General features: G+C 40.3%; 1 protein-coding gene across 1 annotated transcript in view; it reads right to left on the bottom strand.

Moving 5' to 3' along the window:
- Positions 1-1266: 1266 nt before the first annotated feature.
- The window catches only part of ASPG (asparaginase), a 46498-nt gene continuing 21698 nt past the window's right edge, over positions 1267-26066 (bottom strand). The window contains exons 7-15 of the mRNA XM_086613780.1: positions 25541-25653; positions 23815-24000; positions 20714-20827; positions 17593-17712; positions 16536-16631; positions 15485-15648; positions 8073-8159; positions 1644-1743; positions 1267-1320 (exon numbers count right to left, since the gene is read on the bottom strand). Coding sequence (XP_086469906.1) covers positions 1267-1320; positions 1644-1743; positions 8073-8159; positions 15485-15648; positions 16536-16631; positions 17593-17712; positions 20714-20827; positions 23815-24000; positions 25541-25653 — 1034 coding nt within the window. The remainder of the gene's footprint in view (positions 1321-1643; positions 1744-8072; positions 8160-15484; positions 15649-16535; positions 16632-17592; positions 17713-20713; positions 20828-23814; positions 24001-25540; positions 25654-26066) is intronic.

The raw sequence follows: 26066 nt of genomic DNA, 5'->3' as shown, positions 1-26066 counted from the left end.
GGAAAGTAAAAAATGCCTGATTCTGTCCTATGTTCATTTAGGCCAGTACACAGTGATGAAAAAATGCTATTTTGCCAGTTGCAGTTCCCCACTTACGTACAAATGAATTCACTCGCATTGATCAATTGGGACACACAAGTGGCAAGGTGGCCACGGATGCGGCAAAACTTTTAATTACATTTTGTGTTAATTTTATTAAGTAAAGGAGATCATCTTCTCGCAATATTTGAATTAGTATTAGACTTGCCAATATACTGGAGAAGAGATACCTAAGTCAACAACATATCGTATCAGAAAGGAATTCTGAGAAATGAAAGGCAAGTGTTTTAAACATCTCCAGTCACAGCACAGCACTGGAGAAGGCCAGACGCCCAGACAAGTTTCCTATAGAAAGACTTGTCGGATCCCATGCTTTGAACACGACGCTCGCACCCGCCTCACGTGGAAACACCCCTCGTACGTCAGCAGCACAAGAGAGAGTCATGCCAGGAATCTGTGTCGGAGACAACCAGGCAGATGGATCGATCTACAGTGTGAGTATGAGAGAGGCCATGGCACTGCCCTGTGCCCGGGGGGACGCAAGCCCTCGGCAAAAAGGGAGCCTGCTGCAGCCGACCTCTGCAGTGCAGCTAACTCCTGTCTGCCAACAACCGGCCCCGCGTTTCCCGTGGTGGTTGACTACGTCACGCTAGAAGACGGGCTGGCGTACGGTGCGCCGTTAGAAGCCAGAGTGAGAGCGCAGGTGGGAATGCTGCAGGGACCACAGTAGCACCCTCCGAGCGGGAGGCCGTGCGCCGAACGGCTGCCATCGCCTCGTGGCTCTCCGGAGAAGGGTATGCTCCTGTGCTGTGAGCATGGCGTCCTGAAAACTGCGCCTGGCGAGGTGCCCAGTAAAACGCCTTCCCTCTCTAATGCAGGCCAGGCAGGGGCAGTTTATTGCAAAAGCCAACAGAACACAACGTTGCTGCCCTCAGTGGTTTTACTTTGGTAGCTTTAGATTCCCAACCAAGTTCAGAACCACACTGCAGAACACACCATCAAAAAGCACTTCCAGGCTCAGGCAGAAAGAGGAATAAACATTCGCCCCACTCCACAAAGGAGGTTTAAAGTACTCAGAGTCCTCTCAGAAACTCAGGCAGGGACAGCAGCTGAACCCAGATGCCCCAGGGTGAACTAGGGCTTAAATCCTAAATCTCCCTTCTTACGTGTATGTGCCGATCCGTACATTTTGGAAACCTAGCACTTAAAAATGAGATCTTACCTTCTTTACTGCTTTTGTCTGAGGAAGTCAAGAACCTCCTTACGCCCTGTAGCCTCTGCCTGTAAGTAGAAACATGAATAAATCCTGCCATCCTGTGCACCAGGACATGCAAATACTTACTTGTGGGAAGTAAGAATATGTTACCACAAAAATAATTAAAATCCAATTTAAATTTTAATTCCTCTGACATAGATGAGAAAATTCTGGCTGCAACAATTTATTACTTCGGAACAGCACCAGACTTGAGTTTGTAACAAACTCTAATCCAGTTTATAGTCCCCAAAGCAGCGTTTACTTTTCCCAAACTAATCTTATTCGACTGCGTGGAGTATTATTCACACAGCTAGCACGTCATACAGAGTACAGCCGTATGCACACTTACTACTTGAAGGGGATTTCGGCCATCGTAGCCAGTTTGTTCCAGGTCTGCACCAGCTAGGGACCAGGCACGCAGCCCATCCACATCACCTTTAGCTGCAAGGCTGGAAAGAGAATAATTAATATTGGTTCTAAATCTTTCAGTCCATTTCAGTGTGCTCCTGGGTCCTGTCAATTAGCTCAGCAGGCAAACACTGAACCAGAACAGGCTCAACATGGCTGCCAGGATAGAGAGGTAAGTAAAGGAACACTATTACAACAGCTTTGAATAGCTGAGCAAGCAACACAGTGTGATGAATCAGTTCCTTAAATTAATAGGGCTGTGCTATAAGTACTTACAACAGGCTAGTTTCACATAGTGGGTGTGACTATGACCAAAGGGGAAAAAAAAGTTATGCAGTTTCATATTTCACAACACAATATTTATCTCATGAAATGAGTTGAGGGGAGGGCAATGGCTAAATCAAGATGCAGTTCAGTAAGAAAGAGCACAAGCAGATGTGCTAGCAAGCAGCGTGCCTTATTTAAAACCACTAAGAAACCCCCTTCGCAAGTTTGAGTAACTATGTTTGCTATCAGAAGGTATGACAGCATATTTACATTTGGACAGTAGCACAGCTATGTTTTTTGAGCTTTGTAAGATAATTTTTAAGATTTAAATGGGCAGCAAGCAAAAAAAAAAAAAGCTTTTTAAACATTACCCCTATCTGCCATATACAACAAGCAATAGCAACTATCAAAATGAATCATATACAAATAAGTGAGTTAAAGCTTGCAGAGGAATGTACACCAGATTGTTTCTTCACACATCTGCTAGTAGTCTCATCCATAATACTTAAGGTTCGTTTCTAACTTTTATTTTGCTAAAAGAAGGGCTAACAGCCTGTACATACGCAAAATCATGCCCACCTGTAACAAGCCTGCAGACAGGCTGAACTGATGGCAAGGCTGAGAGGACTACCTTCAGTTTTCTCAAGATATCAGTATCTCTCAGGCTTCAGACCTGAGCTTGCCATCTGCTCGCAGATTGTTTCAGCAGAACCATGCTGATAATCATCAAGTGAGGTTGAATCTCATTAAGAGAGGGGGAACCCTCCCCGAACTTATTATGTTCAGAGTTTGCTGCCGTGGGGGAACAGCATACTGCTGGCAGCTCGGAAGGAGGACAGTGACGGGCTCCTGGGTACGACAACCAAGCCAGGCAGACCTGGTGGAGAGTGGAGAAGGCTGGAAGATGCAAGGGGCAGAGAGTCAGGTAAGCTTATGGAAGAAACCCTGAAAGCAAGGCTGCAACATTCACCTCCCTGCTAGGCTGGAATCACTTCTGTTGTTGATTAAATCTCTTTAAGTATCTGAAAAAATGTTTTCGGGGGAGTAGAAACCTCTAATTGCAGAAGTCTGAGGAGAAAGTCAGAGAGAGGCTTTTGCTTGCAGCAGTCCCAGAGGTTGGGGAAGGAAAGGGTAAGCAAACGGTCTCTGTCTGTGTTCCTCTATGCAACCCTACTACCCTGGGGTAGGGCGACAGGGAAGTGGCAGTGGGGTGCTATGAGGTTTAACAGTGCTTCAGTCTCACATCATGAAGAAAAGGATCAACAAATCATTAATGAAAACTGCCGTCGCAAAAAAAGGCCCCTCAACAGCAACAGGAAAACAGAGAAAGGCAAAGGAAGTCTAACAGGAAGCTCAGTAGGAAGTCCTTAAGGAAACTGCAGAAAAAGTAAGCATTAATAAAGAAAACGTGTAAGCATTAGTAAGGTAGAGAAGAAATTGCTTAGCAGCCACTTCTGGAATACAAGAATTATCTTTATTTACAAAGACAAGTCCCTTGCTGTTGACACTGGAAGGTTCCAGAATTAAGGAACAAACAAACAAACAAACAAAAAGCCTACCTAGCAAGTGAGAGTCTCAAGTGTTTCCAATACTGGACAGGAAAAGCACTGTATTTGCCAAACAGAATCTCATCGTTCAGCCACATGGAAAGCGAAAACCACTTTGGGCAAAGAGGAGCACATTTAGAAACATTACCAACCTACGTACTCAGGGCAATTCAGCTAGCATCACTGTAAGCAACAAACAAGGACTACTGCGCAAACTTGAAAATTAACTGCCTAATAGCACCTGTTCAGAAAGAGCAATTTAACCCACGTTGCCAGAGGTCAGCACTGTGAAGTGGTCTCCTTCCGTGACGTTACAGCAATGCAAATACACAGAAGTATTTTCAATTTTGCAGCAGCCATTTACTGATAAAATGTATTCTATGGGGACTGTGACCCAGAGAACAAAAAGTGACATAGCTTGCGAGAAAATTTAGATACCACTCTAAATAGAAGATACCTGCTATTCACTAAATTGATTATAATCAAGCACAGCACCAGACATGTTCTCTGATTCCAGATCCCCATAGTCAAGCCAAACGCATCTGTATTTCCTTTACACACTGTAAGTCCACTTCATACAGTCAAGTGTATAGGACTTCTCAACATACACTACAGGGACCTTTGCTCTGTGTTTTTCTCCGAGATTTATGCCAGCAATTCCAACTACAAGTGCATTCTCTAAGCAGCAAGTCCATCATTTTTATATCATGAAATGTAATAAAAATAACTTCAATATACACTTATCAGGATGTTTAAAACCTGCTTTGTTGACGAAGAACTACTTAATCACATTTTACTGAACTCTGATTGATACCAGTTACAGCAATACTCTTGCGTTTAGAAAAAATTATTATGTACCCATTTCACAGTTTCAGGACAGTTAATGTAGCCATGACGATGACAGAGCTAAGATATTATGAATAGTGATAACGCAGTTACACTCTGATTTTGTGCCTCCTGTCACACCAGCATCAAGCAAACTCAGTTACACGAGCTGCTGTTTAAGGGGTGCTCTGGTACTCTCAAGGCACCAGGAGTGAAGCTGCTGAGGTCTCAGAGGGTTTAGAAGGACAACGGCCAACACAGTTCTAGATCTGGGAAGTAACGAGTACAGTGAAATGACAATTTGGGGTTCCCTCCTGCCTCCTCAGGTACCAGGATTTCAACTTCCCAAGGGACACAAAGCTCTGCTTTTTCAGCAATTCTCTTCTTCAGTGTCTATATAAAGTGCTGAGGAAATACTTTTTTTTTTTTTTAGATGTAACATCACCCTGACAGAAGAGAAAATATTTTTTTCTTCTATTTCTTTAAACAAAAATCCTCAAAAAGCAAGTTAAAAGTCCAGCACAAGGCATGGTCTGTTCTATCCTTAAGACATTTGGGAGTGCTGCTCTTAGCTAGTATCTCCACATCTCTCTCAGTTGAGACAAACAGACTTTTGATTAAGACTGCAGGCATTAGAAGCTTGGTCCTAATTCCTGCAGAGGGATATTTATCCTTCCCTCTCCAGCCTTACACCCCAAGTTTATCTTAAGCTGAAGAGGCATCTTATTCTGAAGCTGCTGATTTTGAAAGGCTGCATCCTTGTATATTATATCCTATCATTTTATGAAATCTAAGAATATGAAAGAGAAAGCTGGTTTGGCTTTATGCCCCTATTTAATTTTGTGAAGCACAGACTTGAACAGAGTATCTCAATTCTATACAGGCTTTTTTCCTTTAAAAAACAAAATACAAAGCAACTGTTAAACAACTCCAGAACTTGACAAGCCTTTGGAATAAGTCTGAGTGTCCCAATTTATCTAGTCATGGTTTGGTTCTGCAGACTGATGACAATACTACTGCAATATGAGAAGAGATTCTGACATTTTTTAACAGATTACTAACATTGACACCTCTTTCTCATTTCAAAATAAAGCCATGAACCAGATACCAAACACCAACAAAGTGATTCCAAAAATCAGACTTACACCTCTCACTTAAAAAAAGTGAAGCAAGTGAAACTATGAAAGATTTAATAACTCGATCATCTTGGCTGCACCTATGTGCATCTCCACTTCCTACACAAGAGTTCCCACTGATCCTGTCCAACTCTCAGTTCTGGTTAGTACTTCCTTTCCCTATCAAACGTCACCAATGCCAAAGGAGCATATTTATTTTTATTTTATCTCCAAAATCTTCCAACTGAAATATTCTATTATATCCTAAAATCATGAGGCTAGACAGAAGGAAGCTGAGGAGACATTATTAGAACACAAAAATCACTGTTCATGGTCTTTTATGAAAGCCAGTTTGTTTGAGGATAGGCAAGTAGCAAGGGGGAAAACAAGATTATAGCTTCTAATTCAGAGGGAACTGCATGGGAGAAAAAAGTCAAGTTAGCTAAGTGCAGGAACCCAGAGCTTATCAGAAAGCAAGCAGCTTTGTCCTAAACACTAAGAAGCTGACATATTGCCTTGGTGACAAATTCAGCCTGGTATAAATTGCGGCTTAAGGCATATTACAAGATAGAAGAAATGCAGGAAAGTAGTTCAAATTAGACAGAGGGAACTTATTATAAACAGCTTGTTCTATAAGCAGCTTGACCATGTGAACAAGTTGACTGCCACAAAGGTGCCAGTGCCTGCAAAGAGGAGGCTTAGGAGGTGGTAAGAGGTAGGACAGAGAAGTGAGCCCGAGCATGCAGGAAAAATGAGTTTATCAGTCAGGTCATCTAAGGATACTCCAGAAGAAACATCTGAGACATTCTGGTAGGAGGACAAACACCAGAACCTCAGAGTTAATAACTTTCAGGCATCTGAATAACGCTCTGCAAAAAAGGTCCACTTTAGTGCAAAAGGCTACGCCAGGCCCTCTAAAACAGCAAGAGGAAATAAAGCCCCTCAGCTCTGCAGGAGCTGTGTAGGGAAGAGCTACCATTCGCAGACATTCCATGCTATCTTGAAGCCTGGCCACTGCCTTAGACTGGCTATGCAGACATCTGTCAGCCGGCATGCCTCTGGCCGCGGCCCCACTCCAGCTGCGGGCTGGGAGGGAGCCATGGCCCTGGCTCCTGACCTGCACCCAGGTGGGAGAGCTTCTTCCCCTCTCACCCCGAGTACACCACTCCATGCCGAGTCCTCATTCAGCCTCCCACCCTCCGTTTGGAAGATCTACATTGGGTTTATACTAGACTTACTACCATCAAAACAAGTTCAAAATATCTGAAGTGTTTATTATCAATATATCAGCTTTGAACAACAGGAGATCATGCAATACAGATGTAGGGTGTTCAGTCCTCCTTAAAATGCTGTAACAAACTGCATCAGAACCACTTTTTGTTTAAAGGATCCTTGTTCTCTTCTTTTTTTTTTTTTTTTGGACATATTGCTCCCAGGTCAGCTAGCCAAACTGGTTCTGCACGTGGCACCAGGGCTATGTAAGGGGCCAATTTATTTGCGGAGGAATGTCATTCCCTAAGCCACTCCTCTCGCCTTCTTGGCAGATGGAAACTACGCAAATCATGGGTTTAGTTCTGTCCTATCACTTGCAGTGCCCTGGGAAGTGCATTTTTAAGTCCATGGTAAAAGTCTTATTTCCTCTGAGCATGTTATGACAACGGAAACACTCCAGCTAGCACGTTTTCATTCCAGAACTACTCAAAGAAAGAGTCCAGTCTCTACACAGAAAACACATAAGCTTTATCATGACCATATAGCTTTGCAGACAATATAAAGCACTGGCTGGTCCCTACACATCTCATGGTTTCCTGCCAAGTCCTGATATAAAGGCCAGTACTCAAGGTTTTTTTGTTTGTTTTTGAGGAGAAGAAGAGAAGAAGAAATGAAGTAAAAATATAAGTAATTTTAGGAAATATACGAAACCTTCTTCCAATTTTCAGAGTAATTTGTAATTCAGGACCAGTACTGGAAAAAGTAAAATCCAGCATCTATTTCTTTTCATAATATATATCCATATCATTAAACCACCTTATCTATTAAAAGCAACTGTATGGAAAACCAGCTTTAACAGAGGATTAAATCCTCTCAAAATTAGACATAGAGACAGTGAGCAGTTGTTCAAAAGTTTTGGAGTTAAACCTATTTGTCTATTTGATTTAGGTATTTTTGAGAATGATGTTATGTGCTAGTTAGAGTAGAAGCCATTCCCATATAAGTAAAAAGTGGATTTTAAGAAAATAAAAATGATGCACTACGTGCAGCTTTATTCTCAAACAGAGATACTGTTAAATCATGCCTTGCAGAGCTTCCTCCTCACCTTTCCTTCCTCAGTGAAAGTGCTTGGAAAAAATACGGGCATATTTGCTTCCAGTTCGCTTATCCTCACAATACTTGCTACTTTGGAGCTCCCTTGAGTTACTGGTGCTCCAACACAGAGTTGATTCTTAATTACTTCACTTGTTTCCTCATTATTAGTCTAACACAGAAATAGCTACGTCGTGTGCCAGGGACCCAAAGTGTTTCTTGGAAGTTGTCTAAACACTGTTCTCCGTTCCGAGAGTCTCCTCTGAAAAACCATCCCAGTTTTAGTGCCACCTCACCTTATATCACATTTACCTGCAGAGTATTGTTCCAATGTTCTCCATGTCATGGCTTGAAAGGTGCGCTCCCGTTTCTCGTAACAAATTAATCACTTGTATGTGCCTTTATGAAAGGAATAGAAAAATCAGAGAAAGTGTCTTGACTAGTAGGTTTTTTTCCCCTAAATCCAGTATTACTCATATACACAAACAGTCAGTGCAAGTTCTTATATGATATTCGCCATCAGTACAGAACCTATGAATCTTCTCCAAGGTGACAGATGTAGTTAACAGATCTGCCCTCCCTATCAAAAAAATTTTTCACATAGTAAGCTCATAAAAGTGTGAAGGTCTGCTCTGATAATGAAAGGGATGCACCCTTTTCTCTTCAAAGAATTTTTATTTTCTTCACCTTAGTGCTAACTTAATTTAACACTTGAAATGTTAATGATTGAAATACACGCAAACAGTGAGGACATTTATTACATAGCATCATTCCTGTATTTTACAGAACCCAATGTCCATATATATATGTAAATATATCAGTCTTAAATAAAACGTATGTCTTGCAGATAAGCAATGAATCTTTAGGTTAATGTAGAAACTAATCAGATTTTTAGGACTTCAAAATTGTGGTCAGTATTCTTACAAACCTCTCACAAAAGCACATCTTCTCCTAACCCCCACCTCCCAAAACCTATATTATTTATTTACACGTGGAGTCTTTAGGAGGTTTTCCTTGTCCTTTTCTTTGAGATAAAGGGACAAACAGATACTTAAGCACTACCACCCAACTCCTATACCTTAGTGAGACACTTGAGAAGGTCTATGGAAAAGGCTGGTCTCTAAAGGTACTGTCATGGGTAGAAAATAACATGACAGATGAAAAATGTGCAAACTACATTTTCACAAGTGATCTAGTGAAAGGTTTAGAATTAGAATTCAAACAGGAGGTGACAGTGTGCTCCTCTGCTAAACAAATGATCTAGTTTACAAATCCAAACTCAGGTCTTTTCTCCAGAAAGAGCGTGATGACACCAGTAGATCAGAAATAGTTTCATAGTTCTTCTTTTAAGTAAGTTGCTATAACATCAAACTTCAAAATAAAGAGTGAGGCATATCATTGTGATAGGAAATACACGGGCTTTCCCAACCTGTTACCTAAAAACTCGTGTATTAATTAAAAATAAAAAATAAGCTCACATACACATTCTGCTTAATCACTTGCATTTTCTTGGAGGTAGCCATGGGCCTTTCCATTTTAGAATGAGACTAAACTGCTTATCTAATCCCTCTGCTTCTTTTTAGGAAACTCGATCTTGAATGAGAAGTTACTTTACAGTTCACCATATTAAGCCTATGTAAGCTTATATGTTTCATATAAGATCTTAATTTATAAACTAAACAAAGAACTGTACAGATGCTACAGGAATCGTTTTGCTTTTCCAAACATAGGTTATTTAACCTACCAGACAGATTCTTTTTTTTAATTGTACTTTGTTTCAACTGACAGCCAAAAAAAAAAAATAAAAAAAAAAATCATCTTTCTTTGTTTCATGGCTGGAACAGCACATGCCATAAGTTTGTTCAGTTATCTAAAATATTTTCTCAGGTGGGTCCCTTATGACAGGGCTAGTCATACACAAACATCTCCTTGAGCCAGCAAATAATGGCACGGCTTCCTACTTTTCAATCTGTGGTGAAGAATGAATTCTACATGTATGAAACTTTTAGTTCAGTCTTAAACAGAACAGCAATTAGCTGAACAGAAATTTGACCTAAAATAGATTAAAGTAGAACATGTTTTTTCACTCAAGTTCACACTGGGTACAGAACTGAGTATAGGGAGTGTCTGCTTACTCTCCAACAACTGCCCTGGAGTATTCCTCATTTCCCACCTTATACTTGAAATCACAGCATGAAACTCGCGCTATTTAAAGTAAAAGCTATGCTATGGGTCAGTACTGAAAGATAAATGGCAACAAAGCACGTAATGTCGTGTGGTATCTTCCCTCAATGTGCTCCCCCTATGAAGACTGCATCTCTGGATTCCAGCAGAGTCAGGCTTCTCTTTTCCCCTATATTTACTCCTCATGGGTAGCGAGATTCCCTTCAGAAAGCGCTTCGTGTCCCACCTGTGCCACACAGCCATTACTGCTCTGAGTGGGGCTCTAATATTGATATAGACAGATTTGGGGGCAATTATCACACATGTTCAATGCAGCAAAATTAAATGAGGAAAAAAAGTGGTTTGAAATAAAATAAATCTTTAAGCATTGAAACCAACAGTGTTTACAATAAATGCTTACAATAAAACATTTCTAAATAGAAATACAATGTCCTGATGACTAGGAATTGTTCAAAATCATGTTTCTTGGTATGGTGGGAAGAAGAGGAAGCGTTGTATACCACTGCTTGTTAAGAGGGAGGGTAAAGGAGAGGAAGGATAGTGACAAATAGTAATGCACAACTTAAAAGTGTTAAATTTAGTACTGTGACTAGTAAGCACAGATCCAGTCAAGAAAGTAAACGGACCACCTCTCACATTCCCATCACTCAACATGAAAACTATGCGGGAGGTAAGCTGCACTACAGGTTGTTCCTACTTGCACCCAAACAGTGTCTACATTCTGCAGAAACTTAAGCCCTAACCAGAGTGCCACTTCTTCTGTCTTGTACCTACCACAAGAGCACTATTCATATTTTGAAAGGCTGGCTGTGAATTTTCTGATACTGTTATGTCTTAGGCACATGAGAGGTATTGGTCTTCAGAAGTTGTTTCCTTAAGTGCTGCTCTCCTCTTAAAAAAAGCCTCACACACGAGTGACAGTTTAGGTGACCTGAAGTTCAGCTGATGTCATGAGCCATGAACTTCTTGGGAACGATTCAAACGCGATTCCTGTTCTAAGGTGACAGCACAAACCCAAGAGCATAGCAACTGCTGGACAATGAAAGTTCAAGGTGCAGAGGGAAGGCCAACATCATCATATTGCCTACAGGAAAGCTGGAGAGGGACTTTTTACAAGGGCGTGTAGTGATAGGACAAGGGGCAATGGCTTTAAACTGAAAGAGGGCAGATTTAGGTTAGATATAAGAAAGAAATTCTTTACATTGAGGGTGGTGAGGTACTGGAACAGGTTGCCCAGAGAAGTTGTGGATGCCCCATCCCCGGAGGTGTTCAAGGCCAGAGATATTGAGCTCCCGGAGCGGGTCAAGAGAAGGGCGACTAAACTGGTGAAGGGGCTGGAAAATAAAACTTACGAGGAGCAGCTGAGGGAATTGGGGCTGTTTAGCCTAGAGAAGAGGAGGTTGAGGGGAGACCTGATTACAGCCTACAAATACTTGAGAAGGGATGGTGGGGAGGTGGGGGAAGGGCTCTTTACATTAGTGATGAGTGATAGGACAAGAGGAAATGGGTATAAGGAAATTGGTATAAGCTTAGTCAGGGGAGGTTCAGGTTGGATGTTAGAAAGAATTTCTTCTCTGAAAGGGTTGTCAGCCACTGGAATAGGCTGCCCAGGGAGGTGGTTGAGTCCCCATCCCTGGATGTGTTTAAGAAAAGGGTGGATAAACTGCTTAGGGATATGGTTTAATGGGGGATTAGGGACAGTTGGACTGGATGATCTCTAAGGTTTTTTCCAACCGTGAAATTCTGTGAAATTCTGTGAAATTCTATGTTACCCTTGTCCTTCTTATGTTGGGGGCTCCAGAACTGGACGCAGTACTCCCTTGTGAGACCTCACTTGGAGTACTGCGTCCAGTTCTGGAGCCCCCAACATAAGAAGGACATGGACCAGTTGGAGAGGGTCCAGAGGAGGGCCACGAAGATGATAAGAGGGCTGGAGCACCTTTCCTATGAGGACAGGCTGAAAGAGTTGGGGCTGTTCAGCCTGGAGAAGAGGAGGCTCCGGGGTGACCTTATAGCGGTCTTCCAGTACCTCAAGGGGGCCTACAGGAAAGATGGGGAGAGGCTGTTCAGGAGGGCCAGTTATGATAGGACAAGGGGTAATGGTTTTAAAATAGAGGGAGGTAGGTTCAGATTGGATATTAGGAAAAAATTTTTTACTATGAGAGTGGTAGAACACTGGAACAGGTTGCCCAGAGAGGTGGTGGATGCTCCATCCCTGGAGACGTTCAAGGCCAGGTTGGACAAGGCCCTGAGCAACCTGATCTAGTTGGAGATATCCCTGTTCCTTGCAGGGGGGTTGGACTAGATGACCTTTGAAGGTCCCTTCCAGCCCTAACCATTCTATGATTCTATGATTCTATGATTCAGCATGGCCTTCGACATTCACTGCTACGAGCAAGGTTTGGGTTCCAGATAAAGACATCCGAACTCTTACCAGTTGACGAGGGCTCTGGATTCTCAGCAGTCAAGGTGCCGTAGAGTACATATCATCTTAGGCCTTGACTTGGCAGACACTTACTAAAAGTGAATCAACTTCAAAAGGGATGAATCACACGTGTGAAATTAACACGCATGTAAGAGTTTGCAGGACTGGGGCCTTAGGGTGCGCACCTTCCACTAACTCTCTTTAAAGAAATGCAGGTGTAATGTATATCCAAACTTGACAGGCTTCATTCTTTTTAATGCTGGCTCCCCTAGCAACTGGAATGGTTATGGCAGGATCAGCTTAGTTTCACTTGTTCAGTTTTTCTGCACGGTATCAGTGGGAATTTTATGCTTAAATGCTGTAAGGACAGGCTTTGGTGCACTTCTGGAGTCAGGGGTGGTTAGACTTTTCACTCTGCCTTAGATTTCCTTAAATAATGTAAATGTAACTGTGCAAAATATCAAGTATTTAAATTCATATTTACGTGGGAGGTAATTTTACTGCCTCTAATCTGATGTTCTCACAGCACTGTAGGAGCAACTCCCCATTTTCAACCTTTTACCACTGCACTACAAGTAAATGGAAGTGCTTTTACTACATAAAATATACACAATTTTTATTCAAGACACTTTCCTGCTTAGAGAGTTTCTGTTATTAAAAAAATATTATTCTATTGTTTTGAAAATGAATTATCCCTTGAGGATACTCTAAGAAATTAAAGGAATGCTACTCATTTTGGTATGTCAAGCAACTGGCCTAAATTAACAGTGGTCTGTTTAGCTTCATGCATAAAGTGAATGAGACTAAACGCAAATTGCCGAGTTACAAATGAAAAAGCGGAAATGCAGTAGTTCATTTCATATTTAGAAAGGGACTCCACATTTTACCATCTAAAGAAACAAAGAAAGAGCCTCTTACAGTAAAAAACTTTAAGAGACTGTCATTGATATAGATCAAGTTGCTGGTCTACCAGCTGACAGTGCGATGTTAAGAAGCTTCTAAGAAGAGACATAACTCCTGAGCATCTTTACAAATTTTAAATGGAAAAGAGAAATCAGTCATCGTTATATAGGTTTGCGTGCTAGGTTAAAAGGCAAGCCACTGAGAAATGTGACAGCAAAAAATGGAAGAAAGCTATATTGAAGATGAGTGAATACTGTACTGCAGTTAAATGCCAATTAAACAAATATTAATTCTCAGAAAATGAGATTAAGCTGATGCAATATTCAGTAAAATTGAGAAAGTTACAATATTAAGCATTTTAAGTATTGACTGCTCATTAAGATCGGTTTTCTCCCTTCCCTCTCTGCCACTTTGTACACTGCATCAGGATAATCTCTTCACTTTCTTCATGCAACTGTTTAATAAATAGAATTTAAATATTTCTGTAAAAGAAATCTTTTCAGTGGGTATCTAATTACGCATATATACAGCTCTCTGATTTTACCATTCTCCATTATGTGCTTATCAGTGTGAAATGCCATGTGAGTACACAGATGATCATAAATACACATTTATGAGATTAGTTCTAAGTCAACTCTTCCTCTCATTCCAACAGTAGAAACAAAAAGAGAAACTGAAAATGGTTATGGTGCAGTTTCCTTTTACAATTCCCTATATCAAAATGGGTGTGCAGTTTTAAAGAGTTTAAGAGTCATAGTAGGAGTCTAATATAGGAGTGGCAATGCTAAGGAATCCAAACAACAAGCTCATGTGAAATTCCTCAGGCGGTAGATGGGTGCGGTAAAAAAAGTAGGTGCCTGATTTGCAGGAACATCTAATGGTATCTAATGCTTTAGCATTTTCCACATTGGACCAGAGCCACCTCTATTCAACTGCGAAGTTATTTGTTTGATTTGCTGTTGGGCTTGTTTTTGCTTTAAGACTTTAAGGGTTTGCCACTGAAAGGTTTATATATTCATCTGATAAAACAAGAACTACAAAGCCACAGGGGACCATGCAGTAGGTATGGCAATAGCACAGTGTGGCCGCACAGGACTTCAAGTCTCCAGTTAATAGAGCCTGTTGAGTTTTCTACATCTGGTCTTTGAGACAGAAAACGCCTCCAAGTTATTCCTGCAGCCAATGCAAAACCAGGACTGTCAGACCTCCCAGGGAGGGAACTCCAGCCTGACAGACCAGGTGAACTTGTCAACATTAGAAAGCTGCAGGAATATTTGGGGACAGACAGCCATGAAGACCATGAAAATTCTATCACTCCAAGCTCCTTTACAGAAAAAAGCTTCTCTCCTGCCATCGTACAATCTGAATACGAGATAAGGAGCTGAAAGTGGATCAAAGAAACAAGAAAGAGATTAGGGCATGCAGCTTCTGACACGTCAGAAGACCAATGGCTCTATGAATCCCCAGGCTATATAAACTAAGTGTTTTAAAATTAAATTTTGATATCTGATAACTTTTCTATTCTCTGCTATGGCCATTTCTTAGGACTACACAACATGGAAAAGACCCGTCCATGACTACCATTCAAGAGCTGCTGACATCCAGAACAGCAAAAGAGGAAATCCATAGAGCAGGCAGGGCCATGCAGCCATCCCATATGATTATGAGTGGGTGGAAGGGAAAAACCAAAAAACCAGTCACCCAGCAAGACACTCAGGAAAGCACCTGGTGAAAGGGAAATATTAAAACATGCCAACCTACCAGTATATTTTGTGCGAATTGAAACAGTCAGGTCTTGATGGGAAAGGGGAGGGCAGAAAGAAAACAGACAGCCCTTGGTCCTGCTCTCTCACTTCTGACAGTCAAAACGAGTGATCAGTTTGGCTGTTTTATAAGGAAGCCTCATAACAAAGAGTGGAGTCCTGAAATTACGGACAAAGTCTAGGCGGCAAGGCAGCAACAAGTTACCTTATGCTAAAAATCTGCATGCATACCAAGTTGTTTGCTTTCATTTCATATTATTTTAAAAAATCTTTTAATTTAGGCTAACCGCATCCTTCAAAATGAAGCTGGCTTGTGTTATTTTAACTGCTGTCATTTACACATGACTGCTGAGGCAAAACAAGAGCAAAATGCAGCGACGGACTTTAAATCCAAAATGACAGAAGGTTTATAAACTTTATGTAGAGTGGTGCATAAATTATTTTGTTACCTGAACTTGATCGCATTGGTCAGCGGGGTAGATCCATATCTGTCTCTTGCATAAACAGTTGCGCCAGATGTCAGCAAATACTCGGCTAATGGCAGGTGCCCTTCAGAGGCTGCAATATGAAGTGGAGTTCGGCCATCATAGTCTCCACAGCTCAAGTTTCCACCCTACGAAAGGACAGATCCTTCGCATGCTAAAGAGATAATGGCTGCACATCAAGTTGTTGGTAGAACAGGAGATGCACACACCACATATTAATTTTGCCACCTCAATGTTAAGCTTGTCAAATTTACTTAGAGTTTCTCTCGTAGCATTGTTTTAGCACCAATAAAGATACTTATTCCACCTTCTGCATGTTCCCCCCTCTACAGGCATTCTCATTACAGTCCCTTCAGATATGCTCTTTATTGCACTATGCCATACAGCAGCTTTGTGCCTATAGCCTGCTAATTTTACTTGTCTTAGGATAAATATATCTTGAAAATAACAATAAACTTTCTCAAGCCTCATTACCACAGTCTCAGGAGTAGGGTAAACCAAGGCAGAGAAAAAAAAAATGAGGTGTAGCAAATGATACAGGGAAATACCTGTTTCTTTTTTCAGGTATAACCCAAGCTAGAACTATGGGGAGAGCCAAAAATCCTGAATTAGCACTGCACTTTGTTTTGCTTAAATATAATTTTCAAGTTCTTTTTTTTTAATCATGACAGATTTACATTCAAAAGCTGGATACTATGAATATGCATAAAGAAAGTTAAGCTAAAGAAAGCAGCACAAACCATTTTAAAGTGTTCCAAAGTTAGCAGATAAGAACTTGTATTTTAATTTACCTGTATTTTCACAGTTCAAAAGAAAATGTAAACAGCTGAGAACCAGATAGGGGAAAGAACATACCAGTTTTGAAAGGCAAAGACGGAGGAGCCTAGAAACCAATTGTATTAGTCAAAGCACTTGATTCTGAGACTTAGTTGCTTCCCAGTGAGCACAGCTTCCTCATCATTTACAGCTCTATTTAAAAATACATGTTTTGTACAAACTGTTTGTTTTACATTACCATTTCTGCTATGGCTCTTAGTGCGTTTGTGTCACCTAGTTTAGCTGCAGCACAAGCCAAAGGTGGAATTAATGCATCTCTTACGGCTTCTAACTCCTGAGAAACAAATAAAATTAAACATTTAATATTAGCCACCTCTAACACGATTGATGTCCAAGTCATAAAAACACTGCCCTGGCTTTCATGTCAAGTTTCCAAATTAGTCATTTGGATATTTAAAAATGGTAGCATTTAGTTCTTGGAAGGAAAGAAGTCTCATGTTTGTTTTACGTTTTGTCAGTCTCATGTCCACAAGATTTATATTCCTCTCTAGCAACACTACAATTACCTGATACCTATACATACCACTTAAGGTTCATGCACTAATTACCATCTCTGTACTGCCATAGTTACATATCAGTACAGTAACAGAAACATTGCTGGAAGGAGCTGGAAAAGACGATACAGTCCAGTCTCCTCAAGACTGGAAGAACCATACATTCAGATTCATTAGCTACTAAAAATTCCAACTTCCCTGAAACCAAGCCAAGAGAAAAGCAAATACTTGTATCTTACAACCAATATTATGTCTTCTGATTTTCCAAGTGTGAGGGACTAATACTAAACCCCACAAATTACACTTGTGTAGTGCTTCCTTAGTATCAGGCTTCTATGACTGCATGTACAATTAAGCTGTTTTACCTGTTATTGTTTGGATTGCTCCAAACTGTCAATACATTTGACCACAAAAATACAAAGCACTTTTTCATATCATTGATATGCTGAATTACAGCAACTATCTGAGGCTTGTTACTGCAGCCAGCCAGCCAAGAAAATTAACTCAAGATGGGGCTACAAAGAGGGAAAAAAAAGTTAGTATGTTTTTAATTAAAAACATTTTAATGTTATACTTGTCATTGTGTCCTTTCTCCCTAACCCAATGGTTAGCTGGGACACTCAGTACTAAAAAAAATGATATAAAACTCCAATGTTCCATTTTTCTTTCATTTTTAAGCTAGGTTCATTTAACTAGGTTTACAGCTTTACATGAGTTCAATTTTAAATATTAAATATATACCTTCTTGCTGCTGATACTTAGACATTTGGCAATCACTTGAATAAACTTGCTATCTCTCAGAGAGATCTTGGCTCCTGTGGGTACAACAGTCATTTCTCCTCTTAGATTCTCACTCAGCATCTGAAAAGCAAGCAATCAAATCCTTTGTTAGCAGAGGAAAAATATGGTAGTAGTCTAATAAAAAAAACTTAGGATCAAGTTAGAAAATTGTTTGGAGGAATTATGGAAACTAATTGAATGCAGACAAAAGATTAAAGAAATAGTACTGTCCCATTAAGACTGCAAGTTTAAAAAGACAAAGAGGGGGGAAAGAGACTGGCAAATAAAACTTTCTTCCAAAGCAAAGAAACCAAAATAAGCACATAACAAAACACCCCAATTTTTAGAGTATGCGGACAGAAGCTCCTTAGTGGGATAGGCTACAGCCTACTTAAAAACACAAAGATAGTGAGTAAATTAGCAGAGTGAGGCTGAAGACCAGAATATTCTGAAACGTCGCCTTTTGCCAGCATTCCCAAACCTCAGAACTCCTACACAGACTGTGTATGTCAGCCTCAAAACAAAGCCCAGTGCTGCCTGTGGACAGTGATGTATTTCAATGGATTTTAAAGCAGCTCCATCAGCCCCGATTTTGTTAAAATTTGGCCGTAGAGCCAGCTTGGAATGCAAAGGGTCTACAGTAGTACTAGTCATTCAATATGAAAGTAGGTGTGTAACAGTTTGCAGGATGGGTACATCCAATAAAACCAGGAAAAAAACCCAAACAAACCAAACAAAGGTCAGCCAATTCATGCGTAGAAAGTGCTCGAACATGGCAATAAAGAAAAGAAAATACTCCAAAAGACAGGCTCTGTGAAATGTGGAAAACAGATAGAGACGCCAGTCATTAAGAAAAAGCAACTGGTTTCCTCAATTCTGACAATTTTACATACTGGCAGTCTTTCATGAAAGGTTGCTGATGCAGCTATAAAGCATGTAGTTATTTCAATTAGAATTTTAAAAAGTAGGATTGTGAAAGTTTGCAAGAAACAGATGTGATGTTGGAAGGAGGAATGCCCCAGGTTTACTTATGTCTAGGCATGCCCTTTATTAAAAAAAACCCTCCAAGTGCTGACAACACTGTAGCTGTCTGCTGGAAGAGTCCCATATACATGTAAGTCAGAGGATACCAACTGCTTTGGCGCACTTTTAGAGTTTGACAGGTTGAGATCATTGCTTTGCACAGGTAACCTTAGCAATTGGCACCTGTGCTAAATGCACCTAGTGCAAAGCCCTACGTGCCTTACTCAGTCCTACCAGCTCTGCAGCCATTTGCATGTGTCTGGGGGCACATTCTTTGCTTCTTCGTGTTGAAAGAGAATCCTAAAATAACCGCGCCAGCTTCAGGAGAGCTTCCGTCTCTTGGGAGACTATTGTTTGGTGACATGTTTAGCTGAAGATATTGCCACAGACAACATATTTCCAGGCTTTCTTCTTCTCCTGGTCTCTACTACTTGTTCCTGCCCAGGCAACGCGGCATGCTGCTCCCTTAGTTGTGCCAACACAATTGTTTGTGGGTCTGTACAATGAGTCAAATAAGGAAACCGATCCTGCTTAACTCAAAGAAATTGCAAAAGTTATTTTGTTTTTCAAGCCATATAAAGGAGCTCCCAGCACCACCACACGAAAACTGTGTAACACATTCCAAAGGGCAGCACATGAAGATGCAGGAGTACCTTGTGCCAACGGTACCTAAAATGTCCTATCACCAAGTCCTCACCTGAATAAGCTATCTCACCTCAGCAAACCGGATCTCAAATTAAGTTTTAACTCACATACGTAGGCAGGAAACCAGCTATGAAAGTTTCTCCTGTCCCAGGTCAAATAATCCTCTGTGCAAGAAGATTAAAGTCTGCATTAAAAAAACAGGCTAATATATCTGTGTTCCGAGGTTGGTGAAAGGGGCATCGGTGAAGAGTCTGGGTTTCTAAAGTGTATATACACAAACACGTGCAATACCACCACTCTTCACACAGCATTATGTCGCCTGTCAAGCATGTTGACAGAGTATGTTCTTGCCATCCTCACCGAAGAAACACAGCTCCTCCTGATCTCATTCTTCAGAGCCAGAGCTGTAGCAAACAACTGAAAGCTCAGAGTCTGAAACTATTTCTAAGCACGGTTAAGTGGTACTTCCAGCCACCCCACTTCTGACCACAGGTATCCAAATACGTTTGCTTCAAGAGCTGCTGCTGGTTGGAAGATACTGAGCATGAAATAACCATCAAACTCGTTTCAGTTTTAATAAAAACAAAACACCATCATAAGATACACATGTGCACGCAGTGCTTAAGTCTAGAGAGTGACTCATCATGATGTCATCTCCTAAAGTGTCAGGATTACCATTTCACCGCACACAAGCACAGAAACACATGCATTCCTGCAGACTGCTGCTCCCTTATCTAATTCAGAACTGTATGTTCCTTGTATGAATGGAATATGATACATAGCGACATAATTTGAGGAAAAAAGCCTTGATTAAACACCAATAAACGGTAAGAGCATTGTTAAAGGGGTTATGATTTTAAAATCAGTTACGATGGGTTCTTAGAAGAATTCTCTATTTTTTATGTATTTATAAAGTGTATCTCCTCTTAGAGAAACAAAATCTAACACTATCATGAGTAACGCTGTAAAGGAAGAGGCTGTAGGCAATATTTATTTTCAGAAATAGCTTTGTCTGAATGAGTCTTGGACAAAATCTTTACCACACTAAGATCAAATACAAGATCTTTGCTGACTTCAGTAGGGTTGGGATTCTGTCTCTGATATGAATTTCCACATATGGGTTTTTAGTGCAGAAATGTCCAAGGTAGACTACTACCATTTAAAGACAGCATTTTTATGGCTGTCACAGTCTTCATCTGACTTATGCAGGTAATTGTTTTTTCTCCCAATCTACATACATCCATTTGCCTAACAGTATTTTCCTTAAGAAAAAAAAACATGTGATGTTCACATTATGGCTCTGGAACCAATTGCTTTTAAATGCAAGGGAGAAGCTCAGGGCCTTCAGCTAAGCAGAAGTTGGCACAGTAGATGAGAAAGTTAAAGCCTTTCGAGGTCACACTGAAATATTTACCTGTCTCTTCTCGTCCCAGCTAAGCTTACTCTTGCTGAGTGCGTATGACAGTTTAGTTAAGGCTGCCTCTGGTGTCATATCACCTCCAGGAATTACTCCAACATCAGCAAGAGCCTGAATAAAAAGGAATAATGATTCCAATTAGCATAGCACAGGATTCAGAAATACCTGCGTGTACAGAAAAGGTATATGAATGCTGAGTAGCTACACAGAATACAATATGCAGCCATGCCTCCACTCTCTTGCTACTCCTACTCCCACTATAATTTTTGTAGTTTTAGTTACCAAAAGCCAAGCAAATACTAAAGCCAGCTGAATAAAGACGAGTTTTACTTTAAATTCCTTTTCAAGCAACAACATTGAAGAATTCACCCAAACGCTTGCCACGGTCACTTACTATGCTAAAAGGGAAAGGTTACAGGTCCATATCAGCTATCTGCAGAGCTGTCAGATTCCCTTTATTGAAAAGCTGCAGTTACTCTGTTTTAACCCAGTGGCATTTTGAACATTGCCAAGTAGGCTGTTCTCACACAGACATATTTACCATTCTTTTATGGGGCATTGCTTTGGATGAATTCCAGAACTACAGTGTGCTCACAGCAGGAGTGTTTTCAGATCCTTTCAGGCTGTGCTAGCAGTGCGTGATTTAGAACATACAACTAAAACCATGTAATTTACACAGTTCTGACAAGAACAATTGAAAAAGATTATCTTTTAAACTTATCTTTCTGGTAGTTAAAAAAAATAAACTACCTGAACCAAAGCAAAAAGCAGAAAGATCTTTGCTATGGTCAACAAGCCTCGTAAGTGTACAGTGAGCAAGCCAAAGACAAAAGACGTTCCAGATCTCTTGTCACTGAATTGTACCTGGGTAAACACTCGGGCTTCTCTAAACCACAGATCATCATCTTTGCCGTAATGTGATGCCTCACAGTTAAGCATCTTGCAGTGGGTTCTTTACACTGCATTTTACTTTTAAATACCTTGTATATAAACTTCAGCTTTGAAACCTGTTGTGGCTTAACTAATATTTTTAGCAAGATACAGAGCCTTAATCAGCTCATTAACCACCTCAGAGAGCCCCAGACTAACATGTTTAAAAGTCCCATGGGAAAACATATACAGAGAAGGTGAGAAATATTTTCTGTACTGCACAGTTAGCCAAAGAACAGTTAGGGTTTTTTCAGTGGGTTTGAGAAAGAGGAGGAGGCAGGGATTTCCCAGCTTCCTTCCTATACCTAAAGTCCCCTCAACTGTAAGTTTCTACCGTGCAGAGGAATCAGCGGCCAGACATTCAGTTAATCAAAACAAACACTTCAAGGGAAACCAGGGACTCAGCTGACCAACCTGGCTAGCTTGAATGAGTGAAAAATGGCCTAGCCCTATGCAAAAACCTGTGAAAGATTTTATTTAAAGAAAAATCAAAGTAAAGTTAATATTACAGCAATTTTCCAGCATTCACCCATGATACTTCTTCCATTGAGCAGTTCCTTATGAAAAGGAGAAGGCAATGAAAGAACAAGCATGAAGTAATTTTGTAGGACTTGGCTCTGTCAGGGTTCTCCTCAAAAGATGCCAAGAAAACAGGGCAGCCTCCATCAGCGGATGCTGAAGCAACACAGTATATGCTCCATATAAAAAGTGGAAGCCAGAAGTGAACACATCTCCACACAGACTTCCAGTAGTTCAGTAAGACCTGAGCAGAATCTTTCAATTCAGCATATCAACAGTCTGGATCAGAGTGCAAGAAGCTATTTTAGAGGTGTTGACTTAGACAATCTTTTAACCAGAGCATAGAAAAGGTTTTTTCCTTCCTTACATACATTTTAGTAGTTCATTTCAAGCAGAAGATCACATAAAAGCCATGCTTCACTTTCATGTCGTTTTTCAAATAAGTTTGGTGTCTTTTATTGACTTCATTGCTTTCTTCTTTCCATGTGAACTGTTTTATATAATCCATGTATTCCTATCATATTTGCTACAAAGCACAGGATTTTTGCAAAACCTAATACATTTCAAAACGCCCCTATTAAGTTATGCAAAAGTTTTACCAACACCCAAATGACTGCCCATATCAGAATATAGTGAGTGTGGATACTGAAGAGGTGGAAAGAAACTCTTACAATCTCCTTTTATTTCTCCTCAAACATGTGCTATGTGCTCTTGAAGCAAATATAATCGAAAGCTGTGTAAAAACCAACGTTAAATAAAAGAGGCAGGTTTCAACACCAAACTACAGCATCTAGGTTTGCCTTACAGTCAATGAAGAGGCTGGCTCTGCCAGACGGGTGGTTGCTCCCAGCAAAACCAGGTGTCTAAAACAGAGGAGTGAGTCACCCTCTGGCAGTGCTTCTTGGCTACTTAATGGCTAGCCTTTTTATAAAGGCCAGTTAAACCAGCTTCCTTCACACTACCACATGGAACACATACTCTTACATGGCTGTGAGCTCTTATTAGTCCCAGTGATGTCATGTCTTAATACACAATTGAGAAACTCGCTATAAAATATTCTGAATATTAACAGTATCTACACAAAGCCCACTTTAAGCTAACCTTCACGGGTTAAACACAACTGATTTCCATTCTGCAAGACAGAAGCTTCCTTACATGCTGTTCTCCAGTCTCTCACTGAATTCAGTTGTACTTGCAGTCGAACAAAAGCTGGGATTTGTAATATTGCTTGGATTTGCAGGCTTTCCTGATGTTCATACATTGTAGCTAAGTAACTGCCAGCCTATCAAATACTACTTTATTTGATCATCTGACCCCTAAGCTAGCTTCCAACTCGGCGGAATCCCTTCGGGAGAGATACTACCAATCTAATTCAAGGTATCCTGGAGTGCTGCACGCGACAGGAGCAAGCAATCCCTAATTTGGGATTTGAGCTGACCGTTTTGACTATTCAGACTAGGAGTAACAAGATCTTGTTTGCAGATATATATTTAAGATTTTTCAGATATAGTTATTTTATGAGCAGTATCTTTACAGTTTATAAATCCGGTTTTACAAACTGGGACTACTAGAAGTATACCATCAAGTTGTACCAGTGGAATGTTTCTTTTACACAGCAGTAGAGTCTGAAATCATTGCACAACCCTTACCTGCCCTGTTGCATAGACCATGTTAACAGACCCTCGTAAGCACTGCGTACAGTTTAGAATCAGCACATTGCGTTCAGCTGCTTTCCTCAGTTCTTCCAGCATGTCTTCTCTGTTGTTTGGGGCATTGCCACTTCCATAAGTTTCAAGTACAATGCCCTCAATTGGAGGCTGAAGAAATGCTTTCACCTGTTGAAAAACAAGACAAGCGAGAGAGGCAAAATGTGTGTTTAAGGCACATTAAGATTTTCACGTATGGCACAGAGTTTTTTTTACAAACAGTCTGTTCCTGTTATAGTCTTACAGGCTCTCATGCCTTACAGTCTTCTGATGCCCTTTTGTGCTCCCCATTTGCAACAACCGAGACTGTAGAATAAGCTTTAAAAAAATGAAAATTTCACTGTCTAGCTTCCTTTAAATTCCTAGAGGGATAGATTTTAAAATAAACTACTTTCTACAGTCATGACCTCAGCGTGAAAAAGGATGCTATTGTTCAAGTGCCATTAACAGGCTATACTGTTGCACCATGGTGGAACAGAAAGGTAAAGGTAGATTTACAGTTATGAAATAAATGTAGAATTATTGAGATTAGAACCCCCACCCGGTCCAGATTTGTTACTTTAGCAAAAAGTTTTGTTAACAAATGTCTGTTGTCTAAGACAGAGTGTCTCACCTTTCAGGAAAGAGCATTCTAATGAAGCCTGGAGTTTTAAATTTTAACTCAAAACCCAATTGATTTAACTCAAGGCAGAAAAACAAGGAGGCACTAATACATTCTGGGCCAGTTGCTAATGAGGTAGCTATTGTGCCTCACTGTGAGAGAATGCCTACCAAAGTCCTCTTCCTAGAAAGATGTGTTTTAAACAACCTAGATGTTTCCTTGCTGATCACATATGCTAAATGCAATACACTGTAAGCCCCCATGAGGCTAACTATGCAGTTGGAGTTTTATTGCAAATATAGCATCCCTCTGCCTTTCCATCTGTTCATATTCACCTAAAAAGAATGGTAATATAATTGGGGAGTGCTCCTTAAACTACTGGATTCAATTTAAGATGGCAACAGTCACAAAAGACCTGTCAATTTAATGGAACCAGTATTAGACAAAAATTTAAAGACAAATCTACCTAAACCCAGAGTCCTGCAAAATAATTTCTAAAGGCAAAAAAAATCCCACTTTTCATTCTCAATCTCACTTTTCATTTCAGCAGGAAAATCCAAATTCTCATTTTCAGCTCTGTATGAATGCTGAGGGCCATGTTAATCACCAGTGTGAGACAAAATGAACCTTAAAGAAGCAGCATGAGTTGTAGAAATAGTCATACTCCCCTCTACCCACCATATTGGGTATTCTCTGACAAGATGTCTATTAATATGCCTCAATATGCAGCAAGAGAGCATTTCCATGGCCACTGTAGCCTCCACCTGTCTAGAAAAGCACACTTGACCTATTTATGAGCCCTGACAAGAAATTAATTTTAAATTTCAGAGCCCAGGCAGTTTAGACAAAACATATTTGAAAAGCTTTTATCAATAGTTTACAGAATATGAAAATAGCCTTTGAATGCTCTGATATTCAAAAAAAACATTTATCAGAAGAAGACAGATCCTTTCCTTTCCATCCAAAACCCCAACCAGTGCTACAAAAATGCAGTTTCCTACTTCAGCTGACTAATCAAGTATTTGAGCATCACTTCATGCACTTCCAAAATGAAGTGGTGACACTTACAGCAGCAGCTGTGATTCCTGGGAAGATTCGCAGAAGCCCAACATTCCTGTTCATATTGGTGTGAACTTGAAACTTCTTTTTGGTATTGGCTCTCCACACCGTTTCCCAGTTTACTGTTGAAGAGAAATGGCCTTCTTAGTTTAATATTAAGACATAATATTAAGTACATTTGTACCACCTCATACTTAGACACTGTGTTTAAAACATTCTTATGTAGGGAGTTCATGAAAGACAATGTATTTTTGAAGAGAAGAAATGAAGGCCAATTTAAGACAGCAGCCATGGCAGTTGATTTAATCCACCTTATTTATTAGGTACCACAAAATATGTCTTAAAGGCCACATCCAGGTCAGGCTCAGCTGTGCTATATTTTAGCTTTTAAAATAGACTAAAATAGTCTAGATTCCAAGATAGATCAGTATTACTTGTCAATATTTCTAAGTTAGTGCCCTTCGAGGAGATATTTAACGTGTATACTTCAATTTAATAGCATTTTATAGCAAAGACCTCCAAAATGGATATCTTA

Source organism: Tauraco erythrolophus, chromosome 6 (genome assembly GCF_009769465.1).
Source record: "Tauraco erythrolophus isolate bTauEry1 chromosome 6, bTauEry1.pri, whole genome shotgun sequence".
Classification (NCBI taxonomy): Eukaryota; Metazoa; Chordata; class Aves; order Musophagiformes; family Musophagidae; genus Tauraco; species Tauraco erythrolophus.
The sequence above is the reverse complement of the archived record's forward strand: the minus strand, read 5'-3'. Positions and strand labels throughout refer to the sequence as shown.